Raw genomic sequence first — 24,101 nt, 5'->3', positions numbered from 1 at the left:
AATAAAAAGCCATTTCACCAAACAAAACAGAAAAAAAGTAAACTGATGAAAAAAAGCTGCATAAAACAATTAAAACAAACAGCAGGTCACATTTGAAAACTAACACCCATGGTCTTTAGTTACTTTATCTCTTTGGAACAAAAAAGCCTTGCTACTAATTGCAAGAGTTTTAGCCATAAGCTTGAGAAATTTCTACATAGTTCTAATTATAGAACAGCATTTTAAAGTATTACCTGGCACTCAAACACACTTTAGATCAACATAAAAAGGAGTGTTATAAAATTGCTTTCTGCAACAAACCAACAACAGCACAGACTGAGATCCCATCCCTCTTCCATGATTAGCACCCACACACACAACTGAATTTTCCTTTGACATTTGGCTTTCTGAAGAGAATTTCAGGTCAGGAGATTTTCTTTGGGGTTTTTGGTGGATTTTAGTTTGGTTTTTTGTTTGTTTTTCTGGTTTGGTTTTTGGGGCTTTTTTCTCCATACAGTTTTGGATTCTCCTCTGTTTTATAAAGACTACCTGAAAAAAGTGAGGGAAAATTCTCCTATTTGTACACATACAGTCAAAATTTTATTTTCAAGAATAACTGATTTAAGAAATAAATGTGATAAAGGTAAAACTTCATAAACAATAATTCCTTCTACTATCCAGTAAAAACAGGCAGGGAGTACCAAACAGGAGTTTTCCAGAACTAAACCAACACCTTAGTTACGCTGCTGCAAAATTATGGAATTTACTTCCCCTTCTTCAATTTATCTATTTTTCTTAACTAGACCACTCAGTGTTCTACAGTATAGCCTTGCAACTGTAAATGCAGTTTGCACTACATTTGGACTCGGATGCTCTTAAAATCCATTGTAACACAGAAGTAGGTCTTTGAAAATCCTTCCTGGAGTTTATCAAACCTCTTTGATGTTTTCACCTTGTCCACATAAATGAAATCTTTATTAAGAAGAAAGGTGATTAAAGCCATTTTCATAAAATGATAACGAATGCCTGACAGATTTACTTTCCTTCTAGGCAACTTTCCAGCAAAAGTCAACAGCTAACAAGAATTCTAAATCTGAATATATGTTGGAGGATATAACTCACTAATTAAGTGTTCCTTAAACATTTCAAGGAACATTCAGACTTTCTGACTGACCCACTCCAAGCACTGCTCAATAAAGAGATACTACAGTTGAGCACAGCTGAATAAATCAAGGTTTCTTTTCTTTCTCAGGCATCCTCAATTTAAGTTCCAGCATCCTATTCCACAGCAGAGTCCTCCTTGATAAAGAAAGAACTCATTTTCACAGTAATGTCCACCATTTCAAGCTGCATTTTTAAATGCTGTGCTCTGGCAATCCTTCAATTTATTCACCTGTAAACAGAAATGTTTAAGTACCTGTGTACCTTCTGTTACTCTGATAAAACACAATTTGTTATAAAAAAAACTTAAGCCAGCAGGATGCTTCTCTGGTGAATTAACACAGAATAATGGACTTCAGTAGTGCCGTTCTCATGTTCCTTTTAACTTGTCCACAATCCCCTGAATTTAACAGTGTCTAGAAATCTTCATGTTCATTCCCCAGAAAAAGAGATGTCCCTAATAGATGCTCATGAAAACACTTCAGAGAATCAGCATAAAGGAGTTTGCTGCTACCTAATATAACTGTACCAAAAGGTTTTATTTATTCAAACTCTGTGTTGCTACAACTGCAGGCACACAACTCCTAACTGACCATATCTGAACATTTACCTACCTGTGAAGGCCACAAACACTCTTTAATCAAGATTATCAAACCACACAAGAGCTGCAATAGCAGTGCCATGCCTAAGCAGAGATCTAATCTAAATACTGGATAACCAGGTTCTTCTCTCAAGAACTCCCCCAGGAAATCACTCTAGGGAGCACTGATACCTCTTGAAGCCCCCAATCTGTGGAATAAGGTTTCTAGGTCTTCCCTGCCCTGGACAACTATGTCAGTGCAACAGACCCAGATGTTTTATATGCTTAACACTCAATCCACTTGTGCAATAGAATTTCTATAGGACAGCCCTACCCAAAGCCAGGCATTATATAAAAGAGTTCAGTATGATTAAGTCCATTATAATACAAACACAAGATGATTAAAATAACTTCCTACAGGTGCCAGATATCTGCCATCATGTTTGGATAAAATCAGGAATATCTTACTCCTTGCTGAGCTTCTAATCCTGCCTCCTCAGAATATGTCAAAACTGATAATCATGGCAGACATTTACACTTGATATCTTTATTTTCCCAGGAGCATCAACATCTACAAACTGCAGTTCTAGCTGTTGTCTCCCTCTCCTGAACTGCCCTTTGTATCCGTTCATCCCCCACAGTCCTCCTCACCTCCCCCAACATGTTGACACAGGGGAGTTTTAAAAAGAAATCAGAATGAAGTACATTGCACAGAAGGGAGATTTATTTTAGCATAGGCACATAAGAAGAGACATTGAAAGAACTACTTGAATGCAAGAATGAAAGTTAGATCGGCTTTTATCCAAGTTGAGATATTTACTTCACCACACTTCAAGTCAATTTTTTTTTTTTTTTTTAATGCAGAGTTAAGGTACCACAGTGCCTTTGTAGACAAAAATTGCAGAAACTCAGTTTTCTGCAGGACATTTTACACTGATCTGTGAGTATCCAAAGATTACAGCAAAAAACGGTCTATTTAGGAATATGCGGCATAATGCAACCCAACACCTTCTAAACTGTCCATACAGGTAGTTTCGAAAGGAAGTAATATCTCACCAGCACAGAGGGAGTATTGATCTGGTAAGTGGCAAAGTACAGCATCTTCCTAACCTTTCACCTTCACTCCTGTCACTACAGTATATATCCAGAATATATTTTCTGAAGCGTTTTTTTCCTTCTCTTTTTGTTCCATAGGATCAACACAATGCTTACTGTAATAGCAACAAAACAACCCATGCATCAAATTCTGACAGAAAACAACCTGGTTGTTTCAGACCAGACCATCAGAAAAATATACAAAAATTCAGACCATCAGAAAAATGTATGGGGAAAAAAACCAATGTAAAATGCTTTTTTCATGAAAGGAAATATAGACTGAGTACCATGAAATGAACAATGCATGAAAATAATGCTCAATTACCCACCCCATGCAACTCTAAAAATCCAAAGTAGCAGAGAGTAAGAATACTTTTCAAAAGGAGGCAAAACTACACTCAAAGCAATCTGAAAACTCTCACAATTCTTCTGTAAATTCTCTCTTTAAAAAACAAAGCCCATAGAGGACACTTATTTCAACCACGTAAAGTTGCACTGAATGACAGTTTGTAATTTCAGATACACTGCCCAAGTTTATAAGGCTGTTCCTGTCTGACTTCAGACCTGTCTTACATAATAACCTTCATGTGATTCAGCACTCTCCAGCTTCCCAGATCTCACACAGAGCTCACAAATACCACCCTTCCTTCACACCCTTCTCTCTCTTCCTTTCTTTACCATCACAAATTCCAACAACTTAACTGATGACATCCTGACCTGTAAAAACTAAAAAAAAATTAAAATTAAAAAAAAAAAACTTTTTAAAAATTCCACAACAGTAAAATAAGGAAATGAGACTGGGGTTTTTTTGTCATCTGTATCATTTTGGGAAAAAAAACCAAAAAAACCCACAAAGTAGAACAAAACAGCATAAAAGTGTGGCCAAAAATACACCATAAACTTACCATTCTTGACTAAATGGTTTCCTACAGATACAAGGCATTAAGGATGACAAGAAACAATAAATCCTCTCAGTTGGAGGGAGGAGGGGAAACATCTTTCTCTAGACCCAATCCAGGCAGCTTCCCACTGCCAGCTCCAGAATAGCTTCATCCTCCATTAATAAGATGAAATATGATTCACCTGTGATTTTTACCACATTCAGTAAAAAAGTTATTAGCTGAAAAATGGGTTTGGACTCTTTCAAGCTCCTTTTCATGAATATCAAAATTAATAAAACCTCATAAGTTTATAGGAAAAGAACCACTTTGGACTACACATTTTTAAGGAAGCTCACAGTGCTATCTTTCCCAGGGGAGGCCAACCTGGAGAAAAAACACTGGGTTTTGGTTTCTTTTTGTTGTTGCTGTTGGGTTGAATTTTTAATTTGTATAAGTGAAAATGTTCTTTTGTCAGCTGCAAACAATGCCCTCATGTTTGCAACTGGAACAGTTTGAAATAATCTCTGCATGGGAAAATTTTGGAGATATATACAAGAAACAGGTGTGTTAAAATATCACACATTGTATACAAACAAATTTTATTGCCATCAGTGCTTGAAATAAAACTGCAAAATAGTCAAGAGTTTGTATTTGTTTTAATTGCAGATAATATTCTGAGCTACACTGAACAACCTACATCTATAGAAATATATATAATCATTTACATTCCACCCTGAACTCTCTGAAAATGCAGGGGAAATAACTTAGTAATCACATACCACTTATTTTAATGATGAGCCATTGGAATAAAAACTAGAAAAAATAATTCCAGTCATAAACTATTCTGACATGCTTAATGGGAAAGAGTACAAACAACAAACTATTACAATCGATTTTTAATTAATGATCGATTTCAACACTTATTTACAGCAATCTTTAAAGCAGCTCTCCAAGAGCACGTAAGAAGAACAGATTAATATTTTTATTGTTTTAATTTTAAAACTGCAGGGGTTACTTCTGGAAAAACTCCTTCAACTCCAAAATGGCTCAGTGAAAAATGGCACTTGCATAACTCGTGCTGGAGCAGGGGCTTTACACGACAACACCAAAATTTCCCCTAGGATCCTCCAGCTGGAGCTCTCTTTCACCTGCTGTAAAACACTTAACTCCAGTTCACTCTTCCACCCTTAATTTACCCTGCCTTTCTCCCCATCCTGTGGCCAAATGGGAGAAGCTGCCACAGCCTTTTTCAGAACATTCTTACAGTCCACGTAAATGCAAAGAACACACAAAGTGGTGTTTCTGTAATGCCATCCACATGTGGTACCAACACCTCCTCATGAGCCCTCCCTGTATACGAAACACACATTTATCCACACTTTTAAGGAAAAACAGCTGCTTAGGACCACACAAGTATCTAATGTATTACATGCTTTCCTGCACCTCTCTCTCAATCAGGAGCTTCAAATTATTTCATGTGACAATATACCAATGCTGACTATTTCTGACAATGCCATTTTAAGAATTTTTTGTATTTTATTCACCTGAAGTCATGATACCTCTACTTACAGACACAATACCTCTACTTCCAGACAAGACAGCTACGCTAACAGGATCTGTTCCTATCTGATGTAGGAATGTTATTTAAAATACTGAAAAGGACTTTAAAACAATTTGGTGTCTGTGGAAACAAAAAAGCAACCTGAGAACATTTTCCCCATTCCCAGTACAGTGCCTGCGCAGCAGCTTTCAAGTGATTCTGATGCTCTCCATACACACATCCAAATATCTGTGCTGCATAAAAAAACCCTGAAGTAATGGATAATGATGGTAAAAAAAATAATTTAAAACTTGTCAGCTTAATTGAGCTGCCTTTTCAACACGATGTGAAGATTTACTTTCAATGAAATTTATAATGAATTGTACATGTAAGCGAACATTTACATTAAGACTCAATTAATATGCCAAAAAGTAATTGCAGATACCCCAAACTTACATTGAACAGAATCTACTTTAAAAATCGAACATTTACAGCGACACATTTAAAAAAAAAAAAAAAAAAAAAAAAAAAAAAAGAGCAAATACAGACCTTCCAGTAGTCAGATTGTAAACTGTAGTACCTCTGGTATGCAGATAATGCTGTAGGAAAGAAAAATGAATGTTCAATTTGTTTTGGTTCATTTTCTTTGAAGAAAAAGATAGAAATCCTTAAGAGTCAGAACACACAACATTAAAATGATAAATGGTTTAATAAAAGCAACACTGCCATGATAAGTACACTGTTGTGGCCAATGCATTCCTGAAAATTATAATTTTGTTTTATGAAATGTCAATGAAAAAGAATATTTATTTTTAATCTTACAAATGTAAATCAAGCAATATTTTAAAGAAAACCTATAACAAAGAAATAATTTGAAATTTTGGGATTTTCATCCTGGACAAAGCTGTTGTAAGATTTAAAAATTTAATCATGTAGCTCATTTACCACGCTCCCTGATGCCCTGTATTTTCTGAAGAACTGGTGAGGAGGGACATACAAAGAGAAATCAATTTCACATGGCCTTTCATTCTGAGAAACAAAAGCAAGCAGAAAAAAATAAAAGCTTACATTTTATTCAACAGCCACAGCCAAGACTAACCTGGAAATCAGTGCTAAGAACAGCTCTGTTCAGTGGAATATCAACTCTACTTAGCAACCAATTTCTCAAATCACTATTCCTGCATCCCACTTCCTCACTAAAAATTCTGGTTGATTCATCTTGCCCTTGGGCTAGCAGGCCACCTCGGACTACAACAGAGACTTTGCTTTTTTCTAAGAACACAGCACTAGGAACCATCAAAAATGAAGCATTTCAAGTAAAGATTCACTGCAGTAACACCAAGATACTGATTTTTCAAGTGTTTGCTCCCTAAGATTTAAGAATGGAAAACACACAACTTGTGGAAACCAAACAACAAAAGAAGGCAACTCCTGCTTTGAAAAACCATAAGCACTAAACAGATTAAGACATAAGAACAACGTGTAGTTTATGTGCAGGTTCATTTCCTGCAAGCACCACGGATAAATGATGTCCCTAAATGCTATCACCCTTCAATGCCTGTCTTGCATATTAATTTCTGTAACTTGACAGAAATTCTTGTGCTTAAGTGAAATAAGAACAACATACAGGTAATGATAAAGGCACAGAGCCCTTGCACTCATCTGTCTATGAAGACTCAACCTTTATTTGTGAACAGGCACACGCTGATCCAAGCCCATGAGGTTCCCCTCCCCACTAAAATGCTTGTGAGGCAAATTTCTAATTTTGATGCTCTAAACTGTGATTTATTTAGATGCCCATATTAGAAAAATGAACTTAGAAGAACACTCATTGACCACACACTGTTAACATACAACCTGTTTAAATGTTTACATGCAACTCAGACAAATAAAATCACTTAAAAATCCATTCTAAGTCTTTCACAATAAAGAATACACTTCCTTCTCCACCCCCCCCCCCCCAAAAAAAACCCCTGAAACAAACTGAAGGTACAAACTGAAGGATATGACTTCAGTCTAACAATTTAAACTGAAGAATGTTAAAACTAAGCATATTTTAGTCACATTCTGTAATTATGTTTTAAAAGATGCTCACAATAACACAAAATAACCTCCTACTCCCCCCCCCAAGTCCTTCTAGATTCAACTTTTCCCAGGTATCATTAATAACTTTTCAACAAAAAGGAATCATTATCTTCTGAACATGGTAATGACTTTGCTTTTCCCAACAGGAACATGCACACGCATTATGAAAGTTTTGTAATGCATCACATCACGCTTAAATAAAAGGATTTTTTTTCTTTTTACTCAAGCAATGCCTATCCCAATTTTAAGGGTTGAAGTGCATTTCAAATACTCAGGTCAACATACCATATTATGCAAGATTTAAGAAACTGAGAACTTCTTGTAAACTATTATTTTTTTTAAAAAAGGAACTACTGCAGTCAATTATACAGGGGATATGGATAAAAAGATGAAAGGAACATTAAATAAAATGCTGAAAATTTATATGAAGAAAGTAAAAGGGAGAACATTTTCACTGTAGCTGTTAAAAAATATAGGAAATACCCACATGAGCATATTCATTAAAAAGGAGAGGTGGAACATGCTTCCCTGTAGCAGTTAAGGCACTGCTAATAAGTTTAGACAACGTCAACAGTATTAAAAAAATACATAAATAAACAGAAGACCTTAAAGAGAAAGAACAGGAAAAAAGAAAGCAAGAATAAACTTGCCCTGAAAAATTCTAACAGATCCTTTTAACATAGGGAAGTTATTACACAATGGAGTCTTTGCTCCATGATATTCCACCAGTTTTCCTTTATGAAAAAGGATGTTTGGCTATGATTTTCTTTTCTAACTCTTCCATTCTTCAATAAAGTTTAGCAACTTCCCACAGGAACAGTTGAAGTGATTGCTTCAATGTGCCAAGCCCAGTTACAATTAAAAGCAAGCACATGGGAAGCATGGACTGCTGAAGCCTATTTGTGTTTACGTGGTAAGAGAAGGCCTCTGCTCTAAGGAGCCACGTTACTCTCCAGAGGAAGAAAGAGGACACTTCAGTCTTCCTCAGTGTCCTCAGTGCCCAATCTTTCCTGTGGGTTCAGAAACCCCCAGGGATACAGCCTGTTCTAGGTAACAGCATCCTCTTTCTACCTCTTGCAGATAAAATGCTAAAATTTCCCGTGTTCTGCTGAAAACACGTAGAGATGAAACATGGAGGGTTCCCTTAAACCAGAGCTAAATGTCCCTTTCCTCCTCAGGTAAGCCAGACAACTAAAAAGTGTTACTATGCACAAGTTCAGTATTATCAAGTGCCCAACTTACAGTAAGTTACCTGTGAAACCCGGTTTCAGCCCTTTTTACAACGACATTAAACACCTACATTAAACATGTGCTCCACGAGCACTCAAGTTCTGCTAAAAAGGATTAAAAGAATGGAAAAACAGAAAAAAAGGATTAAAGAAAATTGGGTTCTTTGCCAGAGCCCACATGAAACATCCCTAATCAAGCATATCCCTAAGAAGAATCTTGCATATAAGATGCCAAAAATCAAATTATGAAAGCAAGATTTTTTTAAAAACTGAACCAACCTAGCTGTAAAGTAAAACATGAACCATAAATTTTGAACCCTATCATATTTCACAGTCCCTGAGTGAGTCACCAATAAGTAGATTTCATCCTAAATTCTATGGTGTAGATATTAGTACCTTATCTAAAATGTGTACTGTGGAACTACTAGCAACTTCTGCCTTAAATTAACTTTGTATCTAGAGGAAGTAAGTATAAATCCCTCAAAATGCAAACTTTATTTTAAAATAAGAAAAAAAGAGCAACTGAATCTGCAGAGACTCAAGAATTTTACACAAGTCCCTATCTGTAACACAGGGTGTGCTTTATCAGTGTTATGATTCTAACTGCAGGATGATACTCCCCGGTTTATTAAAAAGAAAAAAAATCCCAGTTACTTGGGTCATACAGTACATTAGCAGTATTAAAAAAAAAAAACAAAAACAAAACAACCAAACCAAGAACAAACAAAAATGAACAACAACAACAAAAAAATCCCAACACTAAAGGCTGCAGTATCATTTTGCACCTTTACTTTTCATCCTGGACTGGTCATTCCAAAGTGAGACAATTTTTGTCACAAAGATTCTATCAACTACTGCCCCTCTTTCAACATAGGGTCAACTCTCATTTTTACAGATACAAGTGAATTACCCCATTTCAGTTATGATGTCCTTTTTGAACATTGTGAAATGAGTGCTCTGAAATCACTCTTAGGCACAGCAGGATTCTGCAGACAATCTTTTGATTAGGAACTTACTATTGAGCTTTTTCAATCTGCAAGTTTGCCACTGAAATTCTTACACATATGGAATTGTACAAAGACAATTAAGGACATAAAAACTTCTTTTTTCCTTGCATGTGAAACACTCATGAGCATCCAGAAAATGCATGTCTGGACTCAAAGAACAGGACTGAGTGTCAACAGCAGGACAATGCCTCTTGCTTCACTATCAACTACATTTTGTAGTCAACCACAGAAAACTCCTAAAACCACATTCTAAAACAATACTGGACAAGAGACTCGAGAAGTACTGAAAGAAGTATTCAGTTACCTATTTCCATCCTTCTGTCTATTATTCCATTTCTTACTGTATCAGTTTACACTCTTGCTATGAACACCTCCCTCCAAAACCTGGCCATGTATATTATTTTCCTAACAGGTAACCCTTGTGATCACATTCTTGAAACCCCTGTGAGAGTGGCAGATGCAGCATTTACTGTCCTCCCCAGAGGAGGGGACGTGTATACCCCAAAGCTATACATGGCTTTTCAAATCAATCACCATCGGCTATATTCCTCGATGAAAATAAAATGTTTACCTGAAATAGCTCTGAAAATTACTTGAAAAGCAAAACACCGCCTTTCTAAAAGAATTGCAACCACTGAACAGTAAGAATCCTCCTCAGCTCAGGCTCGCTTCAAAATCTGTCTGTAATCCTCAGGCACCTCGTGCAGAGATGACCCTCAATGAGTTCACACTCTGGAGTCCATTGGTTTCCTCTTAAGTTTTCAGTCACCCAGAACTACCCACTTTGTAATATGAATGCTTACTTTAACCCTGACAGCCTTTATAATATGCCCCCTAAGAGTCTGCCTTCCTCTCCTACTTTCATAGGATCAAGGGACATGTCGGAATCAGGACATGGATGACACTCACTCCTTATTTCCCTTTGTTTAAGATTTCTTCATATCATATAGAGAATAAAACCCAAATCTGACATAATTATCACATATGTGGTTTCAGGATTTTTTTTTTTTTTAATCTACTTAGTTTCATAAGATAGTGGCAAAACTTAATTGTTTCAGTAGTAAGGTAAGACAATCTTTCTTTGTATTCAGAATCTGAACACGTGACCCAAACAAACAAGCAAGGTGACATGGGGAGGAAAAATGTCTAGACCGAGTGACAACCACCCACTTGTCATCTTTAGCACATTTCATCACAAATCATGCAGTTACAGAGGATGGCTTTTGTGATCGACTCTAACCTTAAAACTTACAGGCCTTCGAAAGTGATGCAAACATGGAGCAGTTTGAGTATTTTAGTGCTTGAGTAAGAAGAAAGTGAACTACATACTAACACCATCTAGTGGCACCTTGCAAGGCTAAATGTGACTAATACAAATTTTTGGCTTGCTGAACTTAGAAACAGTAAGCATTAATTTGATGACATACCCTGAAAAGAAAACTTTAATACAAACCAAAGTTCCATATTGTTCTGTGTAAGTCAGTATGTGTTTTCTTAAACACAATTATTTTTAATTTAATTTTTAAACAAGCACTAATATTTCTTAGTGCTTAGCTGATGTGAAACTAACAGTAAAATAGAAAATTAGCTGAAGAACTGCGCAAGGGAAGCCTGGAAAGAGCACATCTGCTGATTTATATCTGACTGCTTCCAGGAAAAAAATAAATCTTCATTAAACACCTAAGAGATATATGCAGGTTGCAGAAACAGCTCATATATAGTGCAGGTTTTACCCACCATGGTGTTTTAACCCAGTAAGATGAAAACTGCTCTGCCATAAAACGAAAGACATCAAAAGGTGAGAAAATTCCAAGGTTGAGCCAATAGAATTGACTTTGCTGGGTAAACACCGGCTGGATGGCCAGGCTCAGAGTGGTGGGAAATGGAATTACATCCAGCTCCTGGCCGGTCACCAGGGGTGCTCCCCAGAGCTCAGTCTGGGGATCACTCCTGTTTGTCACAACCTGGACAAGGGCAACGAGGGCTGAGGTTCAAAAGGCCAAGAGCCAGGTCCTGCACTTGGGTCACAACAACCCCCCCACCAGGCTGGGGGAAGGGGGGGCTGGAAAGTGACTGGTGGAAAAGGCTCTGGAGTGCTGGTCACCAGCTGGATGAACATGAGCCAAGTGTGCCCGGGGGGCAAGAAGGCAAATGCCACCTGGCTTGTACCAGCAATACTGTGGCCAGCAGGACCAGGGCTGTGATCGTCCTCCTGTACTGGGCACTGGTGAGACCACACTTTGAAACCTGTGCCAGTTTGGGGCCCCTCATGACAAGCAGGACATTGAGATGCTGGAGCGTGTTCAGAGATGCACAACAGAGCTGGAGAAGGATCTGGACCACAGATCTGATGAGGAGCACCTGAGGGAACTGGGGGTGTTTAACCTGGAAAAAAAGGGGCTTGGGGACCTCACTGCCTTCTACAAACCACCTGGAAGGAGGCTGTCCCCCGGGTGGGTGTTGATCGGCCTCTACTTCCAAGTAACAAGTCATGACAGGACAAGACAAAGTGGCCTCAAGCTGCACCAGGGGAGGTACAGATTGGGTATTTGGAATATTTTCTTCATGACAGGGTTGTCAGACATCAGCACAGGCTGCCCAGGGAAATGGTGGAGTCACCATTCCTGGAAGTATTTAAAAGACATGTAGATGTGATGCAGGGGGACACGGTGCAGTGGTGGCCTTGGCAGTGCTATGGTAATGGTTGGACTGGGTGATCTTAAAGGCCTTCTCCAACTTCCATGATTCTACGATTCTTTAATAACAAAAAAAAAATGTCATGGAAGTGAAACTAGCAAAATGCCACTCAGGTCTTCTGTTTTAAGGCCTCAGGCAGATGCTGCTCTCTGTTTCCTCCAGAGATTTGTACTGAAAGTACCAAAGAGACAATCAAAGATGCCTGAAGCATGTCTTCCTTTTAACACAGAATGAAGGCTGACACACAAAAGCAACACAGACATACATTTAAGAAAGAAAAAAATCATCAAATAGTCCTCTAAGAAATTCTATTAACAATTCCACATCCTCATCTGGAAATACAATGCAGCAGCAAAGTGGTGTGAAGCCCACTGTCCCATAAAGTATTAAATGTGAAAGATATACAAGAGTTTGACAAGACGTTTAGTTATAGAAATCCTTTACATGTTGAACTCTATGAAGATCTTAAAATATTGAGAATCAGTGAAGAAACCAAATGGATTCTCATCAAGCTCAAAAATCCTTCCAAGAGCATATTCCACAAAAGGACTTTTAACAATTGTTTATTTAGAACACTGTCCAAAGTGAAAATTTTCAGAAAATCAGTCAAAAACATGGCCCAGGTATATTTTATAATAGAACTGTCTACTGCTAACCCCTACTCCACATGCACACAATTTATAAAGAACATTTTAAAGTTCTAAGCTCTCTTCTTTCTACAGAAATTTCACATAATGGTTTAAATGACCTGAAATTAAATCACCCAATATTTATCTCATCTTCAGGATTCTGTTAAACAGCTCTAAACAGAAGCAACTCAAATTCTACCAGTTATTACCAGTTACAAACAACAAAACAAAAAAACCTCAAACCTAAATATCTCATTTATTTGAAACACAGTCATTTCTTCCTTGACTCATTCAAGCTATTTAATTTATTCTAGTTCTCCAGGACTCATCAGTAAGACAAGACAGCCTGGCAGGAATCAGCACAATCGTGTCCACGCTGGGAAATTTTCCCTTGTATTTTATAAAATTATTCTTACTACCCTGCACCTCAGAGCACAGCACATGAAAATGCTTCCCACTGACAGTACTTCCTTTCAAATTCCTGAAAGACGTTAACCACAGAGAAATTCCCTGCAAAGCTGGAATTCTAAGTACAAAGCAACACATACACATTGTTGAATTTGGGAGTTTCCCGCAACCAAACAACTTTACAAAAGAACAGTCAAAATCAGTTTAAATTTTGGGTTTAGGTTTCATCATAACGAAAGGGCTGCTCAATAAACATTCTGTATTTCTTTTCGGTATTGTTTTAAATTTTAGCTTAACAATTGCTAAAAAAATGCCCCTGAACTAACAAACGCTATCTCATAAATGACTTAAAATGTTTTTGTATTAGTGTTTATGACAAAGCAGTCACTATCTATAATCAAAATAAGTACTGCTACAACTCTTCTGACATAGAACATTTAAAACTGAGACTACCACTTGAGTACAACAATAAGAATTATTTGATTGCATTATTGTGTTTTAGTAACTGTGGCACAAATAATTGCATGTTTTTCTCAAATCATTCATTCATTAACTGCATTTTCTACTTCCAGGAATTTTGCTTAGAGAACAGCACTTCAAGGAGACAAATGATTAAAGCACATCTTCATTCGTGCCACTGTGAGCTGTCCTCCAAGTCACAAACTGAACACGGTCAATGCATGTGACCCTTCTGCAAAATAAAGATCCCTAAGGAAAACACAGATGATGTCAATCCACGAGCCCATTAAACAGCAGTCAATTAGAACTCAAGTCAACTAGAATCCAAACCTTAAAACATCACTATCTGCACTCCATACTGCTTATGGAAACCAGTCATGAAATAAAAAAAAATCTCCAACTACCAATGGAGCATCAGTTTCCTTCAAGACCAGAGCACAATAATTTGGTATAAAACCCATCTGTCCCAAGGAATTCAGTAGCAAACAAAATTCACAGGTTCACACCAGGGAGTCCTAGCTGGATTCAGAATGCTCCCAGAATCCAAAGGCCCCCATCACAACCCATCAAACTCCTCCAGCAAAACCCGAGGCTGAGGTTTCACATTCTGGGGCAACTGCATTGCATTTTTGTGCCGGGTTATTTTGCAGTTGGATCAGTTCCCCACACAGCTGCAGGCTCAGCTGCGCCAGCACAAAGCAACCCACAAACAAGGGGGTGCCACTCGGGGCACACCCAGGGAACAAAAGGTTTGGGAACCTCCAAAACAATCCAATAGCTGAGGAATAGCTGCCTTATCAAAAAAGAAAGGAGGAAGAATCAGAAAAGAGTTAAGAAAATGGTACTGAGGAAATGAAATAGTTTTCACTAGGAGGAGTCAACGTTCCCATCTTGGGAAATCCTGAAGGCAAATTCTGACCAGTCACAATCAAGACAATGAAAGCTGAGCACAGAACCCACCCTGAACATACATGCTAAGCTGAAACCAACCCACCTGCAATCTTGGTGGTGTCTGAATATAAGTCAGTGTCTCACTGGATTCAAAATCTGTAAAAAGGCTGATCCCTTGCGTAGGACCTTCTCCTAACAGCAGAAGTGTGCTGATAACACAACTCCATTCCATGGCTGCAGAGAAGACCCTTTAGCTATCAACAGCAAATCAAACTTACTGCATTTTGGGAAAATTGCAACCTGCAGAGCAGCTTCAGGTCTTTTAAAGGCTAGCAGCAGCACTGATACTCCCGTCTAAGCTCAGGTATAATACTGACAAGAAAGAACCTCACCCAGCAATTTCTGAACTAAAAACTTTTCTTGGAGATAAGTACATCCTTTTAAGGAAGAAAATAAAAGCATATTGACTTTGGAATTCTGCGGCTACAAGCGACAGAAAATATAATGCACTTCAAGCAAAATTACAAGATTTAACAGGTTTCATTAAAAAAAACCCAAAGTTATATAGACATCAGCTTACTGCACGTTCAAAGGTAGCCTGTCCCTCACTGATACCCTTTGAGTATATGCAGCAAGTGCAGGATTAGCACCAATAATGTGAGTTTCAATGATGCAACCCATCATGACTTTTTCTCAAGGTTCCTCTTATGGTGTATGCATCCTAATTCTCACAAAGAAATGACCTACAGTCATTTTTATTGTGTTCAGAAGAAGGTATTAGCTACATAAAAACAGTAAAGCACAACAAATGCACCCAGGTGCATGATCCTTCACTGCCAATGTGTCTGTGAAAAAATGAGGCAGATCTAAAGAGAAGAAACTACCAACATGAAACCCAGATCTCTATCATACCAGCACTGCTTCATCTTGACCACTGATCCCAGTTCTGCTCTGCACAAACTTCATTGCAAGCATTTTTAAACAAAGGAATTACCACTTCTGCCTTTATAAAAGACACTTCATATATGCATTATATACAAAGGTGTACACATTTGTTGAGGATATTTACTTAAGTAACAAGCTTCCAAGGAAAAAAATCATGGAGCATCATACATGCTGCTATCTTGTGATATTTTATTAATTGTATCCAATTCATTAAACACACTGACTTCTCCATAACTTTGTCCATGACTAACTTCAGACTACACAGATTGATGGTTCTGAAGATCGTGCTCCTTCAGCATTTTATACTTCTGGAGCTTCAGGACTTAAAAACTGGGTAAAATATACATTAATGACATCAAAACATTCTGAACTCCCTTTACTTTTCTGTTCTAAATCATGTAAAATTTAACTGTAATGCAATTAGAATGTATGATAATGTAAGTAACAAAATTTGTATCACGTAATGAAATTTATTTTTACTTTATAATGAAACACAAGCATTCTACTTCTTCCAAATAACATCAGTAAATTAGTTATAGAACACCTAGGACTTTCTGCATTGAGGGTAGTAGTTTTACAGTCTTTGGTACTCGAGTTCAAAAACTATAGTTAACAGGAACATATGTCCCTCAGTTAATAAAAAAAACCCCTTTAACCTCCCTTTTTACATCAACTAAAATTCCTCCAGTATTTTTAATTACTACTATACTTTGAAAATACAGATACATCTTTTGTTTTTAATACTCCATAACTAACGAAGCTTTTTGTCTTCTTGAGGCTTCTTGAGATGTGACATTATATAGCATCTGAGAAAGCATTAAGTGCTTTAATTCAGATTTTTAACGGCTAAATGTTTCTTCTCACATTGTTCTGCTAATGCTCTTTTACAGTTTTGGAGAACTGATATTTTCAACCATCATTTGGATTTTTTATGCTTATTTTTAAGACTACGTACAATACCAAGCAGATGTCCCATCAGTAAACCCTGCCTCTGATCCACAGCAACACCTGGTCCTGTCACTCTTAACTGTTGTCAACTCAAAAGAAGAGTTAATACAGTTCAGTCCATAATCCTGGGCTGGTTTTGCTAAGTAAAATATATCTAGAAAGTCATACTGCACACACTTCACTCATACCTAGTTTTATTAGGTGTATCAGAAACAGTGGTTTAAGTTTTTCTGCAGAGCAGGTGGCAGAATTTTCTTAAAATAAAAACATAGGATCAGACTATTCTTCACTAAATTTTAGAGGCAGCATACTGCTGTGCTCCCTGCAGCTTTTCCCATGTCTCTGGATTTGGAAACACCAGTGGTTATATCAAACTAATTGGATGGGATGAGGTACAAGACAGATGCCTCCATCATCTAAACCCTTTTGAATTTAGAGACTGAATTTAGATACCTGCAAATTCCTCCTAAGCAGTATCAAATCTACATGTTTTTCACTTCAGAAATGAAGGTCCCAGGAACCCAAACTCACACTGTTTAATGTCAGACACAGAACCAGTGGACCCACAGACAAACTGCTATGAAACAGCCCACAGCCAGCCTGAGTCACCAAGCAGTGCTTCTGGAACTACTCTCAGTTATAACTCATCTCCCTGTTTCTGCATCCCAAGGAAATTGTAATCCAGTATCTTTGTGTGTTTGGAAAAAGGCGTGGGGTGGGAGTACACATTTTGAGGGTGGGAGTGTTGTTTATTTCTCTACACAAACAGAACTGCATTCATGTTAAAACTAAAAAGCAACAACAATGAAAAAAGACATCCCATGGGAAAAAAAGTAAATATTCTGACCTGTTCTACCCAGCTCTCACCCACATCCCACGATCACTGAAAGGAAGGCAGCCATCAGACACTGGGCCTGCCAGCCAACTTCATATTCACACCAGAACCAGAAAAATTTTGGTTTGTTTTTTTTTTTCGTTAAAAAAAAAAAAAAAGAACAAGAAGTAAGAATACAGTTGTTTTTGTAAAGACATCTCCACTCTCAATTCTTTTATGGGCTCTGAAAGGCAGTACAAACCAAGCAAACAGTGACTTAGCCCAATGTTTTTCATTCTGTTGTGTCACCTACACCAAAGAACAATCCCCCAAAGACATTTATCAAATAAAAGAAATAAAAATTTTTACCTTTTGGATAATCTTCCAATAAGAGGTTGAAGTGACCTAACTGACAAAAGAAATCAGACTCGACCTTTCCTTCAGCTTTCAAAATTAGCGATTCATAGCAGCGAACAGCCTGGGAAAAAGAAATAAAGGTTTTCAAAATTCTGTATTTTACTAAAGCAAATAACACATTTTCTGAGAAATAATGAAGTATCATTAGCTTGCAAGACAAGAGGTCTACAAACACTCTCGATAACAAAGTCAGCATCACTTTTCAAAAGAAAAGAAATGTAATATTTAAGACAGAACAGATTTGGAAGCTCACTGATTCTAATGCAAATTGACAACAACTGAACAATAGAAATTTCCTCTGGTTTATCTGTGGACATTTGATTTCCCCAACATAAAACAAACCTCTAACTTACATGACAATTTTTAATTTAAAAATCAATGAAATATAAAAGGATTCATTTTATTCTTTCCAATCGGCAAGAAAGAAACCTCTCTGATTTTATTCTCATTGTGTTGTTTTTTCCCTAAAGAATTCATTTTTCATTTAACAGTTATTGCACTCATTTTTGCTAAACCAAAGAACACGACCTCAACATGCTACCTTATGCAATTTACGTATCTTCGTATGTGTTTCCCAAGATCTGATTCTTTCCACATCTCTGTCATGTTGTAAAATAATTTACTACCTTCTACTGCAGACTAAGAAAAGCCAAAGTCAGAAATGTAAATGCAATCAGAAATTAATTTTAGTTTGAGAGAGGTTGCCCCAGTTTTAAAGTGACACACACTTAAAATGAATGAAAACAAAGAATGTTCTGTGCTCTGAACACACATTTTTAACAAACTGAACTGACACCTTCTATTCACCATAATTGCCGCGATCTTTAACATATTACATCCTTAACTCATGATCCTATTTACCTCCTGACCCTGTTTACACTTTGGGAATGAGTGAGTAAATAAATAAAATCACTTCCCAACTTTCTGAACGTATTAGCCATTGAACTGAAGCAGTTTAACAAACTTAAACGGGAGGAAAGGTCCTCTGCATCAGCACGATTCTCAAAAGCCAGACAGAGTTCCAACAAATTCTAATTCCAGCTGGTCCATGATTTGCACCATTTTATGGTCTATGTTTCAAATCTGGTTGCAATTAGGAACTCCTTGGTTTTATTACATGACAGTAATCAAATTTGGACCATGGGTTCCTTCCAACTCAGCATATTCTGTGATTCTGTGAAACGAGGAGCTTTCTTAGGAGATTCTATAAAAACTAAATAGAATAATAAAAATGTAAAACTTTAGAGATTCAAAAGAGGGGGGGAAATCAAGCTGAATATTAAATCAGTAGCCTTGCCCATATTTATAACTTACTTTGGGTATACTTTTATTAATCATCAAAATGAGAGATGCTAAAATAAAATGAGGAAATGTTAGGAAATAGTTAAAACACATCTGTGGAGAACCCAATTACTGATCTAATCTGTTGAGTGGGTCTCAGTTTGTATCCCAAGACTCAGGTGTATCACATACTTTCACCTACATCCAAACTCAGAAAAGCCTTATTTTATGGCTGTTTTCTGAGGCAAAGTTCCGACAAATAAAAACAAAGCTATGCTGCTACAGAACTGTGGGTGTACATGTGGTATTAAAATGATTTAATAAAACATAAAAATATGTTTACATAAATCTAAAGTACATATTTCAAACTGTAGCTGTTTGACTGTGTTCTGAAGACACCAAATTTAGATGTGTATTTGCCTCTACCTCAAAGATCTGTTGCAGAACTTTTCCTTCATGCTGCAAGCTTTGCCCTAGCAAACTGCACTGGAAGGACTGTAATTCTGTTCATCATGGATCAAAGCTACTACTCCTTTAATTTTATTCCCATCACTAGGATCACCTCTTGCAGTCAGTCAACTCTCCATCTAAAGAATATTATCCCTAAAATCAGAAGCAAAGCACACAAGTCTAAAGTAAATTCATTAGGATCACTACTTGTGTAATGTACTGACTGTAACATCAGGCTCCCCAGCTGAACCCATCTGCAAATATCTTAGTGCAGAATCTTGGTTTTGGCACCAGGCTTCTTCTCTCCACTTTTTGGTCTCATCTCTTGATTTGTACAAATCGTAACAAAATTCTTAATGTTACATCCTAAATATCTTAACATTATATCCAAAATATCCTAACACTACTGTCACGGGTTGATTTGCAGATAGGTTTCCCTTTTTCTGATGATTTGCAATACCTGCTGCAGCTGCTGAAGAAAATAGTCATTATTTGGATATTTTCTTAAATTGGTATTCTGTCTTCTGCAATGCAGAGCATACAGAAACTGACACCAGAACAGGTAGCTTACAATAAATACTGGAGAGGAAGCTAGGGTAGTTTATTTCCTGAATGAGGCTACATTAGTCTATTAGGTGTTTAAAGAGAACTTGACTTTATGAACAAATGGAACAGGATTTTTCTGTACAGATGTTCAGTGAAATCGTAAATCACACGCACTTTAACATTTAAGTGTTTGGAGACCCACAACATTCCCCCAGCTCCTTTTTAAGTAAATGCTCATTAAATGACGTATCACACGTATCTGAAGCACTGTCTGCAGTAGAGATGTAAAAACCTGTGCCCTAGCCTTTCACACAGCTCAGACCAATTTGCAACAAGGCGGATTTTCCCTTTATGTTAGAGCATAAACTGAAGCTACTGCTAAGCCATCTCACCAGTGCCAGCACAAGGCAAGGCCTAAGACACCAGAACTTCCCTTTCCAGCCACAGCTAACTGTAAGTTATCTGTTCCTGTAAGAGCAATTCAATTACACCATTAAAGCAAACCCCCTCCGCTGACCTCTAACCAGTTTGCAACATAATCAGCAACACACTCATATTTATGCAAACTTAACTTGGAAAGGCTGTCTCGAACGAATTTTTTTAATTCTTCCAGCACATTCTAACGAAATGAAACAGAAACTAAAAGCAAGCGTTACTTCCTCAGCAGGAACACCAAGTCAGTCCCTGAGTCTCTGGAGGAAGAGCAGGTTGGTCTCTGTGTGGCTCTCTGTGTGGCTCTTGCTCTTCCCAGTAGCCAGGGCAGATGTACAGGCAGAGACATAACTCTGGTTTTGGTCAAAAAACTTTCTCCCCCATCAGACCCATCCACAAAGACCTTTAGAAAGTAACAAGTATTTTTCTGCACAGGTAAGAATTTGTCTCTGTTGAATGAATGGATAGAAAAGGGAGGTCACAATTGCATGTATCTGTAGATGTTTTCTTTGAAGGAACAATCAGAAGATCTCATTTTAGTGGATCTTTAACTGCAAAGGCCACCTATGGCACCACTTGTACAACTCATTTAAATTATCCTGAGACACTAAGAATTCTAAGGATTTTAAAAACCCCTGAGTTTTTTAAGCATTGTTATTTCTCCACGCTGTATGGATCTCTAACTGCATTCAGTGGAGTCGGCCTTGAGAACTGCCAGTACTGACAAATTAACAAGAAAGAGAAAGACCCTGAAATGAAAAGGAAGATTGCTACACAACATTGTACACTTCCTTCCCTTTGTTCAAGGCTGAGAGAAGATAAAAGGGAAACCTGAAGAATTTAGGAACTTGGCAAAATAATCACCTGCAGCTGCTTCGCAGTGAGGCAACCAGAGCAGAAGTAGGAAACCAATACAGGAATGGCTCCAGGAAAAGAAACTGGCTTGTATGACACTAAAAAAGTACTACTATTCATGTTTTTTGCCACCTTCAACTGAAGTAATAATCAATTGTCACACAAATTCCCTCTTATTACATCATAGTTCATGACTGGGGGCATCCTGATTGCACAGATTCAACTACCAATTCTTAGGACACCTTTAAATACAGTATAGTGAAGAAAAAGGCTTAGTGTATTTACCAACTCAGAAACAGCTGGCAAAATCTGTTCACAAAAGGAAGAAATAATTCTAGAATCGCCTTTAAAATGTCCTACCAGACCCTTGTGTGTTCCCTACTTATCATTCCAATGGATAAGGAAGCGGATTATTTTTTCCCTCTGTTTTAAGACCATTCCTTCCCCACACTCACAAAAAACCCAAACCAACAATCCCAAGCCAAACAAAACCAACCCCATAAAGTAAATGACAGTTTTGGCTATTATTAACATGATGTCATTTCCTGAAGGAAAGGCCCTAGTCAAGAATATACCATAATGAAATAAATAAATAAATAAATACACCCAACCCAAACCAATCTAACTGATAAATCTAACAGATAAAGCCAGAATTCTAAATATTGTATACAGGGGTCACTGAAACATTACAGCTCTGCTTTATAAACAAGAAGCGCAGTGTTATTTCTACTTAAATTACTATGAAGAAAAAAACTTTACCATTATCACTGGTTGCAATTGTTTGCATTTTAGACCACAAACTCAAACTACTGTTAAACAACTGTACTAAAAAGAAGGGGGAAAAAAAAAATCAATACAGCTTGTTGAAATTGTTTTTGAGGAAGATAATGTGATGTTATCCTTTCTGAATCATGACTGACCAAGATGAAACTAAGCAGGGCTAAATGGCAAAACATGATAAAATATTTACTATTAATTCTTTAATATATTAATGATATTAAAATGGAGGAGTACACTGAGTCAGCAAATTTTTACTTAAAATATAGAAAAAAAACCCCAGGCAACTACAGGGAACCAAAACGCAGCAATCTGAATTGTTAACATGGCAACAACCAGGCAGTAACATACAGTGAGAGAAATTATTTGAATTTTACTGGATAATAAATAAACTGCTCAAGAAAAACACAGATTTCAATGCAGACAATGGAGTGTAAAATCACAAATTCAAAGCTTCAGAAAGTTCCCAGAACCTTCAATTTCACAACAGAAAACACTATTGTATATGTAGATAAGCTGGGGGAGGGTGACAAAACTGAACATTTGCTGCTTCCTTTTCTTGTGTCTCCAGTGACCCGACTGGACGAGCTTAGCGAGCAGGTAATGAGAGCAGAGATTCCAGGTGAAAAGCAGAGAGACACATCAGCAGACTCTTGACAAAGAAAATACACACTAAACTAATGGTTAGAAACAGCATGTTAATTAGCTCATATTTTATCCATCTGGAAAATAAAGTAACTACGTGCACAGTGCTGGTCACTGAGGCAAGAATCACACATCTACCACCGGCCAGTCTGAGGGACACCTACAGACCAGAAAGGCACAAGTGTGTGTGCATGCTGGGCTCCTTCTCCCTCCATCAGTACCACTGAGGATGCTCTGAAAGGCTTCTTTTCCCATCCCTTCCTCCATGCCCCAATTGACCAAAACGCACAGGTGATTTGCTAACAACAGTGACAACAGCTACCGCCCAGAGAACCTCCTGGAGAAGTTCCAGCTCCTGCTCTGCAGATATGGGAGCGTGAACAGGGCTCCCTTCAGCTAAGCAAAGAGAAAAATCAGACAAGCCTGAATTCTTCAGAAGTTAAAATTATTTTTCCCCCCATCAATGACTGCCTGGATACACATCACCTTCTGAGCTGTAGACGATTTACAAGAACATCTCATTTACTTCTGCAGAGAAAAGCATATCATTCTTATTTGACTGAAGATAACCTAGATTAATGCAGCAGAACCTCCACTGAAGGCTCTCATATTATGTATTGGCACAATATCCTTAACTTCCTTTACTTTCTTATTCAATAGCAATTCCCACTACAGCTTTCAAAGCTTCTTTATATGCTCTGTCTCTGCAACACTCATATGCCATTATAAAATTTCTCTCTCAATTTAGCACGTTTACTCTTCTTGTATTTCACGTATGGACTATACCATCCAGAAGCCTCAGTAAGAGTACTAAAAGTACAGCATGCTGGACACAAATATGCTCACACCCCAAAGCATTCGGGACTCAAGAAGGAAAAACATGAGCTGGCCTCTTCTGTAGCTCTGTTCTTGCAAAATTTCTATGGCATATTGGGATGTTGTGAATTTATTCTAGTCTGTTAGTAATACTTAGGATCAAAGTCCTTCTCATTTCAGGGACAATTAGTATAGAACAACAGAAACAGATGCTCCTCAAACATTTCTCAAGTAATGTATAACCGATTTTGGCTAATTTATGTTCTCATGACTAATGCTTCATGAAACCGGACACAAGAATAAATAGTGCAGGCAACAAAGAACAGCAGCTGCACACACGAGCTACACACACAGCCTGATGGTCACAGCTGAGATGAATTTTCTTTAAAAGCCACTACTGTAGTCTAGGACTTTCGTGCTCCCACATTATACTGAAGAGGTAACAAATTTTGTTTTCAGATTATGTCTATGGTAGATGAAGAGATGACACAATAGGCTGCAGAAGTAAGGTCAAGATTCCTAAGCTTACAAGAG

General features: G+C 37.5%; 1 protein-coding gene across 9 annotated transcripts in view; it reads right to left on the bottom strand.

Annotated features, from left to right (window-relative positions):
- KDM6A (lysine demethylase 6A) overlaps nucleotides 1–24,101 on the bottom strand; it is a 151,722-nt gene that overhangs the window by 99,188 nt on the left and 28,433 nt on the right. For 8 of the 9 annotated variants that reach the window (XM_082278261.1, XM_082278262.1, XM_082278264.1 and 5 more), the window contains exons 3-4: nucleotides 17,718–17,826; nucleotides 5,786–5,835 (exon numbers count right to left, since the gene is read on the bottom strand). In XM_082278261.1, the coding sequence (XP_082134387.1) occupies nucleotides 5,786–5,835; nucleotides 17,718–17,826 (159 nt within the window). Of the gene's footprint in view, nucleotides 1–5,785; nucleotides 5,836–17,717; nucleotides 17,827–24,101 lie in introns of those variants that run through there. The other variant, XM_082278269.1, reaches the window with a different exon arrangement.

This window comes from Coloeus monedula (assembly GCF_965178545.1).
Source record: "Coloeus monedula genome assembly, chromosome: 3".
NCBI classification, from domain to species: domain Eukaryota; kingdom Metazoa; phylum Chordata; class Aves; order Passeriformes; family Corvidae; genus Coloeus; species Coloeus monedula.
This window is presented reverse-complemented; position numbering and strand designations above follow the sequence as displayed.